Source organism: Pyrus communis, chromosome 17, assembly GCF_041283825.1.
Source record: "Pyrus communis isolate YQ-2024b chromosome 17, ASM4128382v1, whole genome shotgun sequence".
Lineage (NCBI taxonomy): Eukaryota > Viridiplantae > Streptophyta > Magnoliopsida > Rosales > Rosaceae > Pyrus > Pyrus communis.
In genome coordinates, this window is record NC_142581.1 from 27485380 (window position 1) to 27506914 (window position 21535).

The window sequence follows — 21535 nt, forward strand, 5'->3', positions numbered from 1 at the left end:
TACATTATAGTAGAAATCACGTAATCGTGACGCATTTAAGCATTAGAGAACAGCTCATCGTAACCACATATTAAACTAGGCCGAGCAACTCTACCACGAAATACAACCCAACCCAACTCACAATTGGACCCAAATAACTTTCAAGGCCCATCAAACCAACAAGCAGCCTTCTTCTTCTCTCTCGTCTCTTCGAAGGAGGAGCTGGACCTGAGACACGCAGCAGCAACAGCGGCTATCTCTGCTTCTCAATTTTGGGTTTTCCTTCTCTTATGACAATCGTCTTCCAGATTCAAAACCCATTTCCTCAATTCCCCAAATTTCGTGTCGATATCCGAAAATTTTAGTTTCCACCGGCTGCTGTGGAATTTTATTCAATCGGGAGTCAAAGATGCATCCTCCATTAACGTTACACAAGCACCTCATGTGTGCTCAAGTGAGTTCTCCTTCCCCTTTGCTTTCTTCTTCTTTTATTCTTGTATTTCTTATATATATGATAAAAAATTGCACATCACTTCAATGGAACTTCGGGTTTGGAATAATTCTTTTTTTGTTTGTCAAATGGTAACTGATATTTATTAAATTAATCGAATGCGAATCGATACATTGACATCTTCAGCTAGGATATTGATTTCGGAATTGGATCATCTCTATTTGTGTGTACTGTTTCAAAGTCTCATAGATTATGAGCTCTTGGAAGTGCTTTTAAATGACTGAAATCGCTTTTGATAAAAGTGCATATGGACAAGAAGCACTACAAGTTTAGAACGCAAAAACAATTTCATTCAAAACGCTTTTAGTCATTTGAAAAGAATTTCCAAGCGAGCCTATATTGGACTTGATGGGAAAGGAACCATGTACTAGTTGCGTCTGTGCCAATAGTGTCGATGGAAAAAAAAAGCCGGAAAGTCGATAAACATAGTGTTCGGCTCAAACGCTAGTCGAACTCATTGGAAGCTTGCCAGAGTATAACTGTTTAACGCATCTAATGTGTAGTTTTGAAAGGGAAAAGTGAACTTATAGACGCGAGTCGTGTGACCGAAATCATTCATCATACAAACTCATATGGAGCTAGACATACGCAACCAAATAGACGAGTTATGTATTAGGATTTTTGCGGTAATAGCTGGATACAGTTTGAAGTTCTAACTTATATGAGGTTGAAGGAAGATGATTTTGATCAAACAACCGCTCTTGTAAATCTGCAGAAGAGAAGTCATAAAAGTTGTCATCTTGGCATGTTGCTCTGCCATGAAGAATACTCTTAAGACTTGTTTTGCGAAAAATCTACAATAGTCCAGAGCATTGAATAATCCGCCACTTAGAGCCCTTAGTTCTAGTCCAAGGGCGGTCAAAGAAACTTGGATCGCGTTAGATTGGATTGAAGGCCTCTAAGTGGCGGAGTGTTCAATACTCCGGAGTATTGTAGCCACACCCCTTCTTTTGTTGTTTTGATGTTTTTAGATGGTTTCTGGTGTTGGAAGTTTCAGTTGTGAAATTAAGCAGCAAGTTCATATATACGTATATATATGTATATATATATATATATATAAATATCTCTGTATGATTTTATTTCTGTATCTTCGGGGTGCAGATCATCGAGGAGTTTCAGAAGTGTCATGTAGATCATCCTATTGTAAAATTCGTCGGTGAATGTACAGATCTCCAAATACAGCTCGACCGTTGTTTCCGACAGGAAGTAAGTCTAAGTTATCCAAGTCTTTATTTCAAAAGTTAAAAATAATCATAATTATTGTAGAATCTTGTTAATTATTTTGGGGTAATAGTTTGGAACTACTGCAACAGAAAGCTGTGAAGAGGAAGGCAAACTTTGAACAGAGTAAAAAACTCCAGGAAAGGCTACAAACTTTGAGGAAGGAAACTGCCGAGATAAGTGTAGACATCGAAATTTCAGTAAAACAAATGTTCACCCAACGCATTAAAGTTTTGACGTGTCAAGGTATACATGGCATACGCCACGTGTCGTACAAATTGTACACATGGCATGTGACTCAACAAAATAGGAAGAAATACCCTTGGATGATTAAACAAGGTTTTTCTTCTCAATTTGGGCAATGACAAGGTAAGCACACTTCAATCCATTACGGATCAAAGCAAGTTTTTCTCATTTGGACAATGACAAAGCATACACATTTCAAGTTTAAAATGGTGTTAAGTGGGAAATTAGGCCATAAGTTAGACCACTTCAAGTTTAAAATGGTATTAAGTGGGAAATTAGGCCATAAGTTACACCACTTCAATTTCAATATTGCATTAAGTGGGAAAATTAGGCAATGGTGCTTGGAAAGGAAAAAAATATTTTGTGGTGGTGATTCATTCTCAAAGCCTATAAATAGGTTTCTCCATCAAGGTATCAAGCATCAAGGAATTCACAAATACATTTCTCTACTCCCAAATTGGAAGAGAACTCCCCAAATCCTTGAAGCTTTGAAACTCTAAAGCTTTCAAGCAAATCCCGAAGGATCAAGAAAGCACTCTTCGTTCTTCGTTAAACCATTATTCAAGATCAAGCCCCGACGGCCCTTGAAGAAAGTGTTCATCCTAAGCATAAGCCCCCAACGGCCCTTTGGATCAACAACCTCAACAAATCCACACATCCAATCGTTCTTCAAGACTAAGCCCAAAAGCCCTTGAAGATCTGCTCATCCATCAACCTTCAAGATCAAGCCCAAAAGCCCTTGAAGAAATCCACACAACCATTATTCAAGATCAAGCCCCGACGACCCTTGAAGAAAGTGTTCATCCGTTCATCAACTGTTCATCCTTAGATCAAGCCCCGATGGCCCTTTGGATCAACAACTCATCCACAAACCTACACCCTACGAAGATAGAATCAGAGGACCAAATTTGAGAGAGATCGTAACCCCAAAATCATAAACACAAAAATATTATTTTGTACACGTTATTCTGGTTTCTTGTTTCAAAGGAATCTTTCGTGTTCACAAATTTGGCACGCCCAGTGGGACCATCTCTACCTCTCATCTCTGTCTCCGTTCAAGATATTTAAGCACAGTTCATGGCTTCAAACAAAGAACAAGTCATGACTATCGGCACTACCTCCATTGAAAAACAGTTGGTTCAGATGAAGGAAACAATTGCAAGGCTGCTAAAGACTGCAGAGGAGAAAAACTTGCAAACCGCCGGACTCATCAACCGTCTGGAGGCGCAACATGGCGTCAAAGTGAAACCAAGCTCTCTTCCAACTAAGAAGACCGAAGAAGGCTTTAACCCAAATGCCTACGAACTCATGTCAAAGGCTAGGCATGACTTTGCTTCCTCTTCAAATCTTGGAAAGAAGGTTTCAAACACCGTCAACGACAAAGATCGTGACCTCACCAAAACTCAAAAGAAGTTGAAGGAGCATGGTTACGGAGTTGACAACAACCAAAGCACACCTCCAAAATCAATGGCATCAAGCAAGGGACAAGCCGTTCTTGCAACCACCAAGGGAAGAAGCATAAGCACTTCCGCCACAAATGGAGCATCCATTGGTGCCACAACCACTCCTCAACATGCTGCTGCAAAGTTGATACCGCCAAGCAAGCAAGAGCAGCACCAAAGGCGCGAGTCGGTCATCAACCTAACCATGCTGGCGGCACCAAAACATGCTATTGAGGCGCACAAGATGACACCCGAAAACGGCCAATGGGGTTCTTCATCAGCACTATGGATGTCTGAAGGAAAGTCGTGTCTATTGGTTGCACAAGTCATGACCATCGGCGTCACCTCTGTTGAAGAACAACTGGCTCAAATGAGCGAAGCAATTGCAAAGCTTACACAGACTGTGGAAGAGAAGGATTTGCAGATCGCCGCACTCATCAACCAACTAGATGCGCAGCTCGACATGAAAGTCGACCCAAATGTTGGTCCATTAAAGAAAGAAGTCGACGAAGAAGAAGAGCCTCTAGTGGAGAAAGTCGAAGAGAAGCTGAAGCTAGACCAAGCAACGGCGTTCATGGAATCTCTCTCTATCCAGCAGCTACAGGAGATGATCGCAAGCACTGTCAAGACACAGTACGAAGGAAGCTCGCATGACTCCGTACTGTACTCAAAGCCTTACTCCAAGAAGATTGATGCTTTGAAGATGCCAAGGGGTTATCAGCCCCCAAAATTCATGCAGTTCGATGGAAAAGGCAACCCGAAGCAACATGTCGCCCATTTCATTGAAACTTGCAACAATGCTGGGACAGAGGGAGACTACCTTGTCAAACAGTTTGTACGTTCGCTGAAAAGTAACGCTTTTGACTGGTACACCGACCTCGAACCCGAGTCTATCAACAGTTGGGACCAGCTAGAAAGGGAATTCCTCAACCGTTTCTACAGCACTCGTCGTACTGTAAGCATGCTAGAGCTGACCAGTACGAAACAGTGGAGAGATGAACCTGTCATCAACTACATAAATAGATGGCGCTCCTTAAGTCTGGATTGTAAAGATCGGCTTTCTGAAATCTCTGCCATTGAGATGTGCGTTCAAGGCATGCAGTGGGGACTACACTACATCCTTCAAGGCATCAAACCACGAACATTTGAGGAGTTAGCCACCCGCGCCCATGATATGGAGTTAAGCATCACCCGTCATGGGAAGAAAGAACAGATCGCCGACTACAAGAATGACAAAGTTTTGGGGCCAAAGGTGGATAAGGCTGCGTGGAAACCCACCAAGGAAGCAATGACGGTCAACACAACTCCAGTCAAAACCCATACACGAGGCAAGGCGATTCAAACCGAAGCTTTTCGTGATCAAGAGATACGTAGACGCACTTTGAAGGAGCTTGAGGAGAAGACATATCCATTCCCCGACTCTGACGTGGTTGCCATGTTGAAAGACTTGCTTGACAAAAAGGTGATCGACCTACCTGAGTGCAAACGGCCGGAAGAGATGAACCGTACTGACAGTCCAAGGTACTGTAAATTCCACCGCTTCATTGGTCATCCGACGGAAAAGTGCTTTGTGCTAAAAGATCTCATCATGAAGTTAGCTCAGAAAGGGATCATCGAGCTAGATCTTAATGATGTGGTGAAGTCAAACTATACCACCGTCACTTCTGGCTCTTTGAACTCAAAATCTTCACCTCAACCGCTGGGGGCATGCTCCAAAACCATGTCAGTCACGTCAAGTGAAGTTGAAGGATGGACTTATGTCACTCCAAAGAAAATGCACAAGAAACATAGGTCTCCTCCACAAGTTCACCAATCAGAAAGGGGGCAAAGCAGCTACCGTCAACCTTCAAAGCTACATGAAAGTGTTGAGGATGAGGAAGTTATGACACAAAGATCGTCCGTTGCCATCACAATGTGCGATTTCTTCCCCAAAGACTTCTTCAATCACTCGGTCAAGACTCCTTGCTATGAAGATTGCAAGGAATGCCTCTCTAAGATCGTTTGACAAATTCAAACACGCTCCTCGTTCGCACGAGCCTAAAAGGCGACAACCAACGCTCCTCGTTCGCACGAGCCTAAAAGGCGACAACCAACGCTCCTGGTCCGCATGAGCCTAAAAGGCGACAACCGACGCTCCTCGTTCGCACGAGCCTAAAAGGCGACAACCAACGCTCCTCGTTCGCATGAGCCTAAAAGGCGACAACCAACGCTCCTCGTTCGCACGAGCCTAAAAGGCGACAACCAACGCTCCTGGTCCGCATGAGCATAAAAGACAACAACCAAAGCTCCTCGTTCGCACGAGCCTAAAAGGTGACACCAAGCTCCTTGCCTGCACGAGCTGAAACTGCAAACGGCACCAAAACGCTCCTTGCCTGCACGAGCTGAAACTGCAAACGGCACCAAAACGCTCATTGCCTGCACGAGCTGAAACTGCAAACGGCACCAAACGCTCCTGGCCCGCAAGAGCATAAACTGTGTACGGCAAAATCATCAAAAAAAAAAAAAAAAAAAAAAAAAAAAAAAAAAATCATCACTCATTTTGAACTACGTCATGACTTGATCCCTCCTCAACCAAGGGTACGTAGGCAACTTGAAACTTCAAAACTTCAAGTACAGTCACATCATCAAAAAAAAAAAAAAAAAAAAGAGGAAATAACACATCTTGGTGATGTATATGTTTTATCTGTATTTAGCACAATACACTAAATAAGTAAAGCATGTTCATTGATCTCCGAGAAATTACAAGTGCGTACAAAAAAAAAAAAAAAAAAAAAAAAAAAAGAGATGGAGCTTTCATAAAGGTTGTTCACGTGAAGCCCCACTACTTGGGAAAACTACAGAAGCGGGAGGCATCAAAGAAGAGGCCTCAATACTTGGTGGAACGCTAGATGAGCCAGGAAAAAGGTGCCTCTGGAAAAAAGCAGCAAGCCTTTGACGGTCACTTTGAATTCGACCACTGGATTCTTGCAGCTCATCAAGCTTCCTCTTCATGCCCGTCGAATAGTTATTTGCAAGCACATGCAAACTTCTATTCTCGTGCTTAAGCTGTTTGATCTCTTGCTTAAGAGTTTCCACCTCCGCCATCAATGATTCCACTTGGCGGGATCGAGCAAGTAGGCGTTGGCCCATGTTGGATACAGAGTCTGCGCACTGAACACTGAGAGTTAGGGACTCTTGAACGGCCAACTCATCGGACCGTTCTGAAAGCAGCCTACTATCTTTTGGAGTGAGGAAGTTCCTAGCTACTATCGTAGCTGTTGTTGCGTCCTTCATCACAGAATCTTCACCTGTCAAAGGGCCATTAGAAGATAAGAAAGAAGGGCACCATACATTTACCTGACGCGGCGCACTCGGATCACTGCTGAGACTCAAATCTAAGCAAATGTTAGACGGGTTAGCCATTGTCAAAAGGTTAAAAGAGAAAGGTGGATGGAGTAAAATCAGAAAGGGCCGAAGACGATTTTCACAAACGGGCGATCTTCAAAGTGTGCATGTTGGAGGTAATCGATACCTCTATAAAAAGCCAAGGCGACACGACCACCGATTCAAAAAATCGGATTTTCCTGCGTGAAGTTCGGCGACGCTTTCGCGGCTTTTCAGATAACGCGTTCAACTTTGTCAAAAGATCTCTGACAAAGTTGAAAACACGTGAAGTTTATCATCCCAACTACGCGCCTTTGCCAACAAGCGTGGTGACAGAGCCGCACCCGTGACTATTTTTTCGAAGAGGCGCTCGCTCAGAAATCGAAGAGACGCTTGTTAAAAAATCGAAGAGACGTTTGTCGACAAGGGTAAAAGAACATAACCACCACTTGCTATTGGGAAATCCCTATATATGTCGACCTTCATCTTTTATGGCAAGGCAGACCTGAAAAAAAAAATGCCCAACTCTTCCTCACCTCTGAGGGCGCACTCCCAGCAAAGCCTTTCGAAATACTCAATTTTTTCTTCTTCCCCAAAGAAGATACCAGATGCCTGGAGTACAGATGACCCAGGAGGAAACGGTAGATTGAAGTATGTGGAGACAAGCACAACAAATACATGTGCTGATCCATTTGCCGCTTCTTCAAAAGCAAAGGTATCTCATATCATCAAGGTCGAAAGCAAAGGTATCTCATATCATGCTTTTTCCTTGTCTTTTCCTTTGTCCTTGTTCTTACTCGCATGGCAAAGTGAAAGAAGCAATTAGCCGGCACTTGGAGTCAGTCTTCCGATCTGGAACCGACTGCCTGGAATCTATTCCCTGGTTGCTTACCTAGCGTTGCTCTCGAGTAGTCATCTTCAACGGTTGATACACTTCCAGAGAAGGGACCACTTCTGCAAAGGGGAGCAAGTAAGGCAAGTGAAAATGATACATTAAAGCATGTGGAGACAAGCAACAACTGCATATGCTGAGCTATCCTCTAACCCTCTTCAATACGAATTGGAGAGATTGAACAAAGAAACAGAAAAAAAGAGTAAAGCTCAGACCTTCGGGGGAGACCAAAATTTCCTGCTGCCCAGTTCAAGAGTAGCACAAAGGAAAATCAACGATTGGAGGAAACCAGAAAATCTTCCAGTCGAACTCAAGATCAAGCCTCGATGGCCCTTGAAGAAATTTCCTGTTGCCCAGTTCAAGAGTAGCACAAAGGAAAATCAACGATTGGAGGAAACCAGAAAATCTTCCAGTCGAACTCAAGATCAAGCCTCAATGGCCCTTGAAGAAATTTCCAGCCCAGTTCAAGACTAAGCCTGTGGAAAATCAACGATTGGAGGAAACCAAAAAATCTTCCAGTCAAACTCAAGATCAAGCCTCAATGGCCCTTGAAGAAATTTACAGCCCAATTCAAGATCAAGCCTCGACGGCCCTTGGGTTGACATCTACATTAAGGGACTTCAAAACGCATCTTCTACACGTGACAAGCACATGTCTACGACGCGCCTTGAAGTGGGGGCATTTGTAGACATCGAAATTTCAGTAAAACAAATGTTCACCCAACGCATTAAAGTTTTGACGTGTCAAGGTATACATGGCATACGCCACGTGTCGTACAAATTGTACACATGGCATGTGACTCAACAAAATAGGAAGAAATACCCTTGGATGATTAAACAAGGTTTTTCTTCTCAATTTGGGCAATGACAAGGTAAGCACACTTCAATCCATTACGGATCAAAGCAAGTTTTTCTCATTTGGACAATGACAAAGCATACACATTTCAAGTTTAAAATGGTGTTAAGTGGGAAATTAGGCCATAAGTTAGACCACTTCAAGTTTAAAATGGTATTAAGTGGGAAATTAGGCCATAAGTTACACCACTTCAATTTCAATATTGCATTAAGTGGGAAAATTAGGCAATGGTGCTTGGAAAGGAAAAAAATATTTTGTGGTGGTGATTCATTCTCAAAGCCTATAAATAGGTTTCTCCATCAATGTATCAAGCATCAAGGAATTCACAAATACATTTCTCTACTCCCAAATTGGAAGAGAACTCCCCAAATCCTTGAAGCTTTGAAACTCTAAAGCTTTCAAGCAAATCCCGAAGGATCAAGAAAGCACTCTTCGTTCTTCGTTAAACCATTATTCAAGATCAAGCCCCGACGGCCCTTGAAGAAAGTGTTCATCCGTTCATCCTAAGCATAAGCCCCCAACGGCCCTTTGGATCAACAACCTCAACAAATCCACACATCCAATCGTTCTTCAAGACTAAGCCCAAAAGCCCTTGAAGATCTGCTCATCCATCAACCTTCAAGATCAAGCCCAAAAGCCCTTGAAGAAATCCACACAACCATTATTCAAGATCAAGCCCCGACGGCCCTTGAAGAAAGTGTTCATCCGTTCATCAACTGTTCATCCTTAGATCAAGCCCCGATGGCCCTTTGGATCAACAACTCATCCACAAACCTACACCCTACGAAGATAGAATCAGAGGACCAAATTTGAGAGAGATCGTAACCCCAAAATCATAAACACAAAAATATTATTTTGTACACGTTATTCTGGTTTCTTGTTTCAAAGGAATCTTTCGTGTTCACAATAAGCACTGAGAGTTCTGTGCAAGCTTAATGGCAAACCGAGGCAGTCTTTTAGCGATAAAAAAGGGACTAATCTCTGAAGTATTTCGTATGGATGGATATACTGCGGTGCGTTGCTACCACAGATTAGTGACGTGATGTGATACACCTCGATGTTGTGTTGCTGCTGATGCTGTCCTTTGTTTTCTTTCATTTTGTCGAACTTGTGTTAGAACGGTCTCCTTTGTTTGAGAGAGACAGATACGTAAAAGGATGTTCCAAATTAGTTTACAAGTGTGAGGAATATTATTTGTCAACGAGGATGTTCCGAAATAATTTCAATGAGCGGCTTCTGCAGATTTCATTTTTCTCCTTTTGAAATGTGGATGCTAACGTACCGGAAAACTTTGGTAAATGGCATCACCATGAAAGACTGCCTCGTCTTTGCTTGAATTTCAATCCACGACCGCCACTAGAGTCGTTTCACTGGTTTAGCAACGACATTTAAAGGGGCAATTCCCTCGTATCACCAAGAGGGCTCATACTGTGCAAGTATGAGCCCTCTTGGTGACACGACCAAATTGCCCTGGAGTCATACAAATGCCACAATGCAGAACCTTGGTCGTCTTCGAATGAAGGTGCCGAACTTCAACATTTGGTGAAGGACATAAGGACGAGGAGGGAGGGTATAGGCAGGTTAACGCAAGCGGAAGCAAAGAAAATTAAAATTAAAACGAGAATAACAATAATCTGGAATCACTCCGGGGCTTCACATTAAGATAATCCTTTTGCCGGAAAACATTCTCAAAACGTTAATCCATCAATATCCCTTAGCTATTGAGTTGCCAATTGCATCATGGAAATTTCAATTTCGTTAGAACATGGTGTGTAATTTAATTTCGAGCAGTAGCGGATCATCCATATCCTATTTACTGTTTTGTTTTAGCATCTACTAGTGTGTTGCTCTAATTTAGTCGTCATCCTTTCGTGAAAAAGAGTTTCTGTTTTTCTATGAAAGTGCCTTACGATTTTCTTATTGTAGAAGGAGATAGAGTGAGTGAGGTGAGGCGTTTTAACTATAAAAGAAGGAAGAATGTAGGAAAAGAGGTTATAGGCGTTTTAGCTATAAAATAAAGTTAAAAAAATTACATTAAAAGTTTTAAGCTGAACAATTAGAAAGCATGAGTTCGAATAAAAAAACTTGGTACGATTTGACATAAAAACATAAAACTTGGAAACATGGCCGAATCGGAGGTTTCACAAAGCCCATTCAATAATGGATTGTTTGCCTTTTTCACTAGATTTCCCGATTAACTGGGGCATTCCATATTTTGTTCTTTCTTGCCCGCTCTGCCCCTACTATCAAGTGAAAATAATAGGGGGTCGGGCAACTCCGCTTTTAGGATCTCCTCCAGCACTGGCTGATTAGTTCCCGATCCTTCTTTGTTTTTATTTTTACCATTCTTTTCCTCGAGAAAAGGAAATAATGGAATAACTGGTTACTTCTCAAGGCTCTGTTCCCTCATTATTCCCCTGGCATAACCATTCTTTGGAGTAGAGTACTTCATATCTAGTCTTCTCTGCAAACTCCCTGTTAAAGAGCAGAGTCTACTGACTTCTTGTCACATCCTGGCCCGGGCCCCCGCCACATCTCGAGCTCGACTCCACTGTAGCACAATATTGTCCGTTTTGGGCCCCGACCACGCCCTCACGATTTTGTTTCTAGGAACTCACATGAGAACTTCCTAGTGGGTCACCTATCCTGGGAATGTTCTTGCACGCTACTCGCTTAACTTCGGAGTTTCGATGGAATCCGAAGCCCATGAGCTCCTAAAAGGCCTCGTGCTAGGTAGAGATGAGAATATACATATAAGGCTTACATGATCCATACAATCCACCCCCCTTAGGGGCCCGACATTCTCGTCGGCACACATCCGACCAAGGATTGACTCTGATACCAAATTGTCACATCCCAGCCAGGACCCCCACCACATCTTGGGCTCGACTCCACCGTAGCACAATATTATCCGTTTTGGGCCCCGACGCCCTCACGGCTTTGTTTTTGGAAACTCACACGAGAACTTCCTAGTGGGTCACCCATCCTGGGAATGTTCTCGCGCACACTACTTGCTTAACTTCGGAGTTCCGATGGAATCTGAAGCCAATGTGCTCCCAAAAGACCTCGTGCTAGGTAGAGATGAGAATATATATATATAAGGCTTACAGGATCCACAACCCTAGGCAATGCGGGATGTTACAATTCTCCCTTGGTTTCTAGGGAAATCTTTTCCATACTTCTTTAACACTTGCACCATGGTGGCTTGCAAGTCTTCGTTGGTCACCATTCCCCCCAACTTTTTAGATGAGGTCGGGCTTCTCAGAACAGCTGGTCCTTGTAAAGAGGAAACATTCTCTGGGCGATCTGTCATGTTTGATCTTAGTAGACACTAGGGTAGCCCATACTTTGTGTTCCAACCTGAAGGTTTTCTCCTTCCTTCTTCTTCTTGGCATACGAGACTAAATGTGTCCCACCGAGCGTGCCAAAACTATGTTCGGGCGAAGATTTCTGTGGGGAAGGATTCTTGGCACCTCAGCACAGCTCCCCAAGGGGTTGGCACTTTGGTTGTGTAGTCGAGCTCTTGCTTGCTGGTGTGCTGCAAGAAAAGGACAAAGTTAGTTCTGAAAGGTGCCTTTGTGGGGCCTTAGGTGTAGGCCTTGAGGCTCGTAATCAAAACTAACTGAAAGGTGCCTTTTTCAATTCATAGTCTTGTATGTTCGAATGAAGGGAGTCCAAATCCCTTTTAAGCCATTTAGCCGTTTGTTTGGTTCTCGATTGATTTTAATGATAGCATATCTATTAAACTAACCAAATCCAGATGCAAAGGAGACTCTTAAAGTAGGAAAACAGGTGGGCATGGCTTGAATACATACTGGAGAATGCATTAAGTAATAGATCTACAAATTCAGAAAACAAACAAAGAGTTTCAGGTAAGATTTCACTTTGTCTGGCAATGTTGAACTTCTTGCAGTCGCTTCTCTTTGTGATTACAGGGGTTTGTATGCTAGAAAGGGATGGATGGTAAACAAGTTTACACAAGGGAATCGATACTACACCACTGAGGGAGATAACAGAGCTTTAAACTAGAGAAAGAGATATCTTGTCGCTAAAAAGGACTGAATCTGGGTTGATTTCAGCTTTTGGATGCAAATCTGGCTTGAGAACAGAACTTGTATGTTTGTTTGTTTGATTGGTTGAGTGTCCTTATCTCTGGGGCCCCTTCTTCCTTTTATAAGTCGATTAGCCCAACTGCTATAACTTTGCTCTTGCCCGAAAGCATCCGAAGGGTAGTGAGTCATCATCTTTTTACTTGTATTGCCATTGAAAAATGTTTTTTGGCTGATTGTGAGTTAGTTTCCATTGACATTTAAATCATAGGCATATGGCCTATGTATTAATTGGGAGGCACCAATTTGTCTCTGGGCTTGATGTTGGGCTTCGGATAATTCTTCTTTTAATTGGCATTTCTAGACTTCCACATATTTACAACCCAATGTTCAAATATTAATCCAAACAGGACCTTTCAACAATACAATCACCACCTCATTCATGGCGTGTGTTTGTATAGCTCAACAGCTTAACTTCTTATCTTACCATAGCTTGATCTTCGACACCCTTTGTCAACAGTGCACAAAATAATTCTTTAACCAAATAATGATCGGACCAACTAATTAATGGTATCGAAGTAGTACTTCATTTCTTAATGTTAGAAGATGTTCCAAATTTGAATCACAAGCCCAATAATCGAAAAAATATTGTCACCAAAATGATGAGTATCCAAAGAAACTCTTTAATAGTAGACTTGAAATGCTAGACATATTTAACTTTGCAAATATTTATTGAGAAAATTAAAACGCATCGCCAACACATACTAAGATGATCGATTAAGAGAATACAAGATAAAGCTTCAAGCCTGTCTATATATGATTGAGAGTTTATAAACTACTCAACCAATACAACTTTATTGCAGATTGTACGACTCCTACAACACACATAGACGCAAGGAGGTTAGCTAATTCTTTGTTTGAGTCTCTGCAGCACCAACTCCCAGTTTTCCATCATGGCCGTGGCCATGACCTCCATGCCCTCCGTGCCCTCCGTGACCATACCCTCCGTGCCCTCCGTGACCATACCCTCCGTGACCGTGGTCATGTCCATACCCATGGTCCTGAACTTGGTTGCCGGCCTTTTCTACGACGTCCTGTGTCTCTAGGGGTAAAAAAAGAGAGTAGAACTTTACAAATAGAGAAGAAATAAAATGTTGAAATATATATACACATCACTTAACAATTATATGAAGGTCTAAAATTAAGATATGCATGCATGTACAAAAGCCACAAGCCGTACATACAAAATGAATAATTAACAGCATGTTTTTACATCGATTCAGAAGTTATTAGAAGCAATATATATTTCGTTCTCCAACTAATTAAGATATATATTGTTCAAGTTGCTTGGAAGACAACTTTGTTTGGCATACACTTGAGGACATCATGTTTTTACTCCTTCGCTCTACTTACTAATTAAACATGTTTTAGTTAGAAAATGGAGAAGAAACTCACGAGCTGAGATTTCAGAGGAGAGAAGGAGAACAGCAAAGACAAGGCCAAGAAGAAGAAAAGTCCTTGAGGATGCCATAATATTAATACAAGGGAAGCACAGTAATGGTTTCTGAAGCTTGTACGTAAGAGAGGATTGCTGTGTTGTATAATGTGTGGTTTGGCCCTCCCTATTTATAGACCTTTATAAGAGAGTGGGAAGTGAGGGGCGTTGGCCGGAAAGAGATTGAAAGAAGATTTTTTATTAACTTTTTCCTAATTAGAAGATAAGTAAGATTAAGATCATCTCCAATGGTTGGGCTAAAAGCCAAATTTTTTAGCTCGGAAAATTTAGCTTTTAGCCTAAAAACAACTTTTCTGCTCCAATCATTCTAGTCTAAAATTTTAGCCCGGGATTATTAAATATTGAACTTATGCTATTTTTTTTGTTAAATTAATTTTTTTTTAAATAAATATGTAGACTATCGTAAATTAATTTTATGAACATTTTAATCTAAAAAAATTAAATTCCGATAAATATTGGGTGGAGTCCACTCCAATTTCTCGGCTAAATTTTGGGGGGAATTTGGCATTGGTTTAACATTTAGCATTTAGTCCAAAATTTCCCCTTGGGTTGGAGTGGGTTTGAGGGGAAATTTTGAAGGGTAATTTGACTTTTAGCCTACCATTGGAGTTGGTCTAAGTCCTAAAGCGCTAAAACATTATATAATTATCATTTTGGACTTTAACAAGCAACTTTGTTTGTCCCCGAATCTGTTAAACCCGCTCTTCGAAATTACTCACAGATTTTGGAAAGAGATGAAAATGAGAACTTGGGTATTTATGGGGACGGATACGAGGAAACCGAAATTTTTTGATACGAAGGTACCGTAATTGTCTCCAAATCCGGCTCACTCTATATTTTCTTATATTATATGTATGTCTTCGCCAGTCATAGTTTTGGATGTGATTGTTTTATGGTTTTATTCGTGATTTGATAGTTTTTTTATTTTATTTTTTATTTATGATTATAGCCTTTTTATGTGATCAAAATGTTTTTTTTAATTAATTATGACTTATTGATGAAATCGTTAACCATACTTAATGTATACATAATTATGAGGGTACGACCGATGGTTAATTTTGTGATTATAAATATGAATAATTTTCATAATTATGTGAATGAATATGACACACTTGTCTCCAATTTGAATTCTAAAGATATATTTTTAAAAGATTTGCTCTTAAGTCTCTCATTTGTGAACCTAGAGTACTCATATTTGAGCCTTGATTGCAAGGACAAAAACAAAGGAGCAGTGATACTATCGTAATTATATTGAATTTGGGCACAATGACAATCGTAATTAAGTTGAAGTTTGGTTCATAAATTATTGGAAACTGTTTCTTCGTAAATTACCAGCATAAATTACAAACTGTTTCTTCATCAATTACTAGCATTTTCTCAAACCTAAACAATTTCTATCATATACTTTATAAAATATTAAGGAGTGAGTCTCATAAAAATGTGTAAAAAAACATGTGTCTCTAGATCCTAACCCTTACAAGAATTATATTCTACTTTTTGTACAGCCCCACATAGAAGCCACATTCTTATGAAAAAATCATTGACGGTAATTTGTGAAGAAATAGTTGCACGTAATTTATTAATCAAATTTCAACTTAATTATGATACTGTCAATGAAGCCAAAATCTATATAATTACAATATAATTACGATACTAACATCGCCTTTAATCTTATGATTAAAGAAAGTTCATTATGTGTCTTTGAATAAAAAAAGTTGTGAGACATATTTTATTAGTTTTCTATATTTTCTTTGTTATTAAAATGGAATAGGCTACTCCATATCTAAGAAATTCTTAAGTATGAAGACCGGATCATGTGTCTTTTAGGGCCCACTCACAATAAAAAAAACTTATAGCTTACCCCCTCTAATTTGAGTAGTGCTAGATATAGTCTTGATTTGGTAAAACTTATAGCTTACCCCTTCTAATTTGAGTAGTGCTAGATATATTCTTGATTTGTACCATTATTTAGCCTATTTCTGAGAAATTCTGAAGTATGAAGACTGGATTATGTGTCTTTTAGGGCCCACTCACAATAAAAAAACTTATAGCTTACCCCCTCCAATTTGAGTAGTGCTAGATATATACTTGATTTGGTAAAACTTATAGCTTACCCCCTCTAATTTGAGTAGTGCTAGATATATTCTTGATTTGTACCATTATTTAGCTTATTTCTGAGAACTTCTATTGAGGTTTTAGGAACGATTGGGTCTAGAGATTACCGCCATAGCTTACACGACACGACATGTATGTGCATCTCTTTCCCTTCTTCGTTCTTCATCTTCTTACTCTTCCATTTCGAACAACTCATTTTCACATGGACAATTACTTCTTTTAACCCTAAAAATTAAATTTTTTTTAATACCAATTGCATGAACAGTTCATCTAGAGATGAAGATACGCATGGACAATTACTATTCACTAAAGTAATAATTACCTTTACCAAATTGCCTGGATAGTAATTATCTTAGTGAGGTAGAAAGGCTTTTAGAAATAAACGAATCAAACTATTGGGCGGGCAATGGTGGTGGCAGGTAGGATACGTAAATATGGCAGAAGATGTAGCCGCAAAGGCGTGTATACGAAGAAAGGGCTGTTCCCACTGTCATGTTGAATATCTTGCCTTATCTCATTTGTCAATAAACGTTGTTGATTTGTCGCTTTTTATTCAAATCTTCCACTATAATACTAATAGATACGCAAATCATATCTATTCGTTTTTTATATTACATCAAAGACGACGTGCACAAAATACAAATCTTAACATAACGTGTGGTTTGGCTCTCCCTATTTATAGACCTTTATAAGAGAGTGGGAAGTGGGGGACGGTAAGATTTTTTATTAACTTTGTCCTAATCAGAAGATAAGTATGATTAAGGGCTAAAGAGCTAAAACATTATATAATTATCATTTTGGACTTTAACAAGCAACTTTGTTTGTCCCCGAACTTGGGTATATATGGGGACGAATTTGAGGAAACCCAAATTTTTTGATATGGTTATGTGAGCAAGAAGTACCATAATTGTCTCCAAATCCGGCTCACTCTATATTTTCTTATTGTATGTTTTCGCTAGTCATAGTTTTGGATGTGAATGTTTTATGGTTTTATGGTTTTATTCATGATTTGATAGTTTTTTTTTTCATTACTTATGACTTACTGATGAAATCGTTGCCCATACTCAATGTATACATAATTATGAGGGTACGACCGATGGTTAATTTTACGATTATAAATATGAATAATTTTCATAATTATGTGAATGAATATGACATACTTGTCTCCAATCTGAATTCTGAAGATATATTTTAGAAAGTTTTGTTCTTAAGTCTCTCGTTTGTGAACCTTGAGTATTCATATTTGAGCTTTGATTGCAAGGACAAAAACAAAGGAGCAGTGATACTATCACAATTATATTGAATTTGAGCTTTAAAGTTTTCGCACATGTGGTAGCCGTTTAGAGGTTTTATTATTGTTGCCTTGCTTGAGCAAATTCAGCTCTAGATTATTGTTTGATCACTGGAGTATTGTACCTAATTGGCACTTATGTACTGTTTGAGATGATGAATGAAATACCAATCTATCGTTGATTGTCAAAAAAAAGCCGTTCACAAGTACTAAAAATCCAAATATTAACTCAAAATGGGTCATTTGATAATCATATTATTTTCAGTTTTTTTTCTTTTTTTTTTTTTTTTTTTTTTTGTTTTACTTTTTTGAAAATTGATATTTTGCCTGGTAGCTATTTTTCAGTTAAAAAAAAATTGAAAATTGAACACTGCTCCTTTGCTAATTTGTAAGTTTCCCCATCATCCAATTTCACTTTTTTTTTTCTCTCTATATCCCTTACAAAATTGGGTTTTTTTTTTTTTTTTTTTTTTTCACTTTGTTTACCTAAATGCATGTAGCTGCTGAATTTGTTAAGTATATGATCACACAGAAGCTAAGAAATGTTATGTATTTGGGAGCTGAGGAATTTTTACTCATGTAAATTTGCTTACTAGTACTATTTTACAAGTAAATTGGTTGTGTCACTGCTCATTTATGTTGATGTCTGATGTTGGAGAGTTATGGACTTCTCGTAATGTAAAGAGCCAGGCTTTTGTAAAACTTTTGTGCGCGAGAAACAGATGTAAAAGGATGTTCCAAACTAATTTACAAGTTTGAGGAAAATTATTGTCAACGAGGATGTTCCGAAATAATTTCAAAGAGCAGCTTCTGTAGATTTCATTTTCCTCCTTTTGAGATGTGGATGCTAAACTATAACTAGAAGTTTAATATACGTACCGAAAAGCTTTGGCAAATGGCATCAGCATGAAAGACTGCCTCGTCTTTGCTTGAATTTCAATCCACTGCAGCCACTAGAGTCGTTCCACCGGTTTAGCAATGACATCTGAAGGGGCAATTCCCTCGTATCACCAAGAGGGCTCATACTGTATGAGCCCTCTTGGTGACACGACTGAATTGCCCCTGGAGTCTTACAAATGCCACAATGCAGAACCTTGGTCATCTTCAAATGAAGGCACTGAACTTCAACATTTGGTTAAGGACATAAGGACGAGAAGGGTATAGGCAGGTTAGCGCAAGCGAAAGCAAAGAAAATTAAAATTAAAACGAGAATAACAATAATCTGGAATCACTCCAGGGGCTTCACATTAAGATAATATTTTTGCCGGAAAACATTCTCAAAACGTTAATCCATCAACTTCCCTTAACTATTGAGTTACTTACATAGGAAACGAAAGACTAAATCACCATCGGACCTAGTGTGCATCACTCCTGTCTCCATCATCATCACCCAACTCAATCAGCCCGGCTTTGGATGTGCCTTGATTTTTCACTTTTTGCTTAATTTGCTGGATTTGAGAACAACAATCTCAAGGATTCCATCATGCTGGAAATGAGGAGAAAACAGACGGGGGTCAACAGGTCCAGGGAGCCTGAAAGAAAGGGTAAATGGTCCAGGCGAGGATAGTTGCTGGGCTCTCATATGGTACACAGTTGATGAGTTTTTCAAAAGCTCAACACCGTTCATGACTCCTTGTATATGAACCTTTCCGTCACGTTGGATAACACATTTTACGTTACCTGCGCCAAAGATAAACCAAATTTCCTATCAGTTACCTCCTACTTCCTACTTGGTCAATGAAATTCGCAGTCTTGGACTACATCAAGTTAAGCATACAAATCAACAACAAAGCGAATTGCGAATTGAGAATTGAAAATGAAAGCACATTACCTCGATTTGTTTGAAGACCAGCAAGTGCAACTCGAGCAAGGTAGGCATCTTTGCTCTCGCCAATGTCAACAAGACCGCCATTACCTTCCTTTGCATTTGCCGTTCCAGTCAAAACGACACCCGAATCCTCCGAATGTGGACGACGATTCCCCACATTTTCTGCTCCCATCTTAGTTACTGACACACACTCACACCAGATTTCATTCAAATATTGAATTTAGGTTCACATGAAATAATCCGATATTTAGGGTTTAGGGTTTAATGCACAGTTGAACACAAAACCAAACAGTAAAAATTGTACCAAGTGTAAACTGACATGAACGCATATCAAAATTGGTTGTTCAAAATCCGCGAGGGAAAAGTTGGGTGTGCAAACCCGATTCATAAAAAAACAACGATAGATGATGAAAGCGAATTTCTTACCTGCGCCGTCGCTGAAATCGCCGGAAAATGACGGACTTTGGGGATTCGATTCGCTGAAATGGATGGGTTTCTGGACAATGTAACACCGCAGAAATCAACAAGAGGAAGAGAGGAATCCAACGCAACAAACGCTGTGTCGATTGGTGGTTAGAAATGGGAGATACAGTCGGGTTCGTCGTGGCGCGCCAAATGAATCCGGATCCTAGGGTTTTGGACCGAGACTTTGTAAAATGATACGAGTTTGAATACAGGCCGGGTCTTGATTTGGTTAAAATGGGCTAAGACACAGTTCTATGGGGTGTGGGTGCATGGCATGCATGCTACTAAATTGAATTAATTTGTTTCTTTGAAGTTAAAAAATATTTATTTTTAATATTTGATATTTTCTTAGTAGACCAATAGCGTTTTTAGTGAACTAAATAGTTAGTTGTTAGGAAGAACTCAAAGAGGAAATGAGATCGAACCAGCACGATAGTGCATAAGCATGATTGTTTCATGCATATGTGGTAAAACGCCACCTGCGCACAAATTTTGTTTTTAAAGGTTAATAAAGAGGAATTTTTAGGATTTTTTTTGTTGATCTTAGTTGATGAGAAAAATTATTTGTATTGACACATTTTATTTATAGCTAGAAGAAATTTTATTTCAAGTTTTTAATTTAAGTGTCATACAAACATTATATTTTCTATATTTCAATTTTTTTCAAGGTTTTTTTTTTTTTAGTGTGCTTTCTCCTAAATTCAGTGATAAATAGAAAATTACGATGCTTCCTTAAAACTAAAAACTGGAGGTCTCAGGTTCGAAACCCGCTGCTGGTGTGGAACCCAAACTTGTGGCCAGGGTGAAATTGAAATGCCTCTGTGAGTCTTCCTGGCCCTGAAACCTTCAATTCTGGTAAAAGATTCAAAGGGACAATCTGGTTTTCCTATTTCTTTTTCCTTTTCCCTTCATATGTAGACACAAAATTATTTCCTGTATACAAAATAACAAAACCAACTTTTCCAAAACTTCATTTCCTTTTCCAAATCATATGTTCAAAATCCTCACATCCTTATGCGACAGCAAAGCCATGTCAAGTAAATATCCATACCGTCAATCGTATGTCAGCTAACTAGTAACAAGGGATTTATAACAAAAAGTACAGAGAAGCCAGATGATCACAAGTACTGGAATGGTCTTATAACTAAATCTAAGAGAAATATTCACAAACAAAAAGCCCTCATACCATACCAAGCTTCAATACGAGGAAACTGACAGAACATTGTATTATTCATGCACTGACCGTCTGATAGCACACCTACTGAAGCCGTCTAGACCATCCACATGAGAGAATGCGTTAACCGCTGCCACCAATGATATCAGCCTCGAAAAGAATTCCAAATATAATTGAGCGTGTTCATTGAGGGCAGCACAAACATTATAAAGAAAGAAAGCGAACTCACATGTATAGGAGAGTCAGCATCAAGGCATTTATCACCGAATGAAGCTGAATCTCAAGAGTCTTTGTGGAGTACAGTGTACCAGACGTATTGCTATTTTTCCATCAAAAAGAAAACCAAAACAGGCATATGCAATATGAAGGCCATGAGGACCTTAGCTATGCTATAGTAACATGGGATAAAAGTAGGTCAAGAAGAGATTTGATTCCTTGTATGGATGAAATACTGATAATCTTTTCATTCTTTGGCAGATTTGGTCTGTCCGTAAAATGCCAAAACATCTCCTTCCATGCTTTAGCGTTTTATGGATTTCCTTTTCTCTCCGAACATCCTTTGGTTTTCTAGACATTTGAATAGAAAAG

General features: G+C 39.6%; 2 protein-coding genes and 1 long non-coding RNA gene across 3 annotated transcripts; 1 reads left to right on the plus strand and 2 right to left on the minus strand.

The window, feature by feature from the left end:
• The first annotated feature begins 184 nt into the window (after positions 1–184).
• Positions 185–9750, plus strand: LOC137709454 (uncharacterized). The gene is made up of 4 exons (XM_068448542.2): positions 185–433; positions 1592–1696; positions 1804–1887; positions 9416–9750. The coding sequence occupies exons 1-4, from the start codon at positions 389–391 to the stop codon at positions 9443–9445; spliced, it is 264 nt and encodes an 87-aa protein (XP_068304643.2). The 5' UTR covers positions 185–388; the 3' UTR covers positions 9446–9750.
• A 3518-nt stretch (positions 9751–13268) lies between these two features.
• Positions 13269–14347, minus strand: LOC137749301 (uncharacterized). The gene is made up of 2 exons (XR_011070198.2): positions 14014–14347; positions 13269–13660 (listed from the first exon to the last, which is right to left on the minus strand). It is a non-coding gene; the product is annotated as an uncharacterized LOC137749301 (long non-coding RNA).
• Positions 14348–18692: 4345 nt separating this feature from the next.
• On the minus strand, positions 18693–19872 carry LOC137749298 (increased DNA methylation 3). Its single transcript, XM_068489396.2, has 3 exons — positions 19735–19872; positions 19312–19488; positions 18693–19160 (listed from the first exon to the last, which is right to left on the minus strand). The coding sequence occupies exons 2-3, from the start codon at positions 19478–19480 to the stop codon at positions 18910–18912; spliced, it is 420 nt and encodes a 139-aa protein (XP_068345497.2). The 5' UTR covers positions 19481–19488; positions 19735–19872; the 3' UTR covers positions 18693–18909.
• Between the last annotated feature and the right edge of the window lie 1663 nt (positions 19873–21535).

Coding starts and splice junctions, on each gene's coding strand:
- LOC137709454 (XM_068448542.2), top strand. CDS start 389: ATGCATCCTCCATTAACGTTACACAAGCACCTCATGTGTGCTCAA. Junction 434..1,591: donor AGCACCTCATGTGTGCTCAA/GTGAGTTCTCCT, acceptor TTCGGGGTGCAG/ATCATCGAGGAGTTTCAGAA. Junction 1,888..9,415: donor TGAGGAAGGAAACTGCCGAG/ATAAGTGTAGAC, acceptor TTCGTGTTCACA/ATAAGCACTGAGAGTTCTGT.
- LOC137749298 (XM_068489396.2), bottom strand. CDS start 19,480: ATGGGAGCAGAAAATGTGGGGAATCGTCGTCCACATTCGGAGGATTCG. Junction 19,161..19,311: donor TGGTCTTCAAACAAATCGAG/GTAATGTGCTTT, acceptor TCTTTGGCGCAG/GTAACGTAAAATGTGTTATC.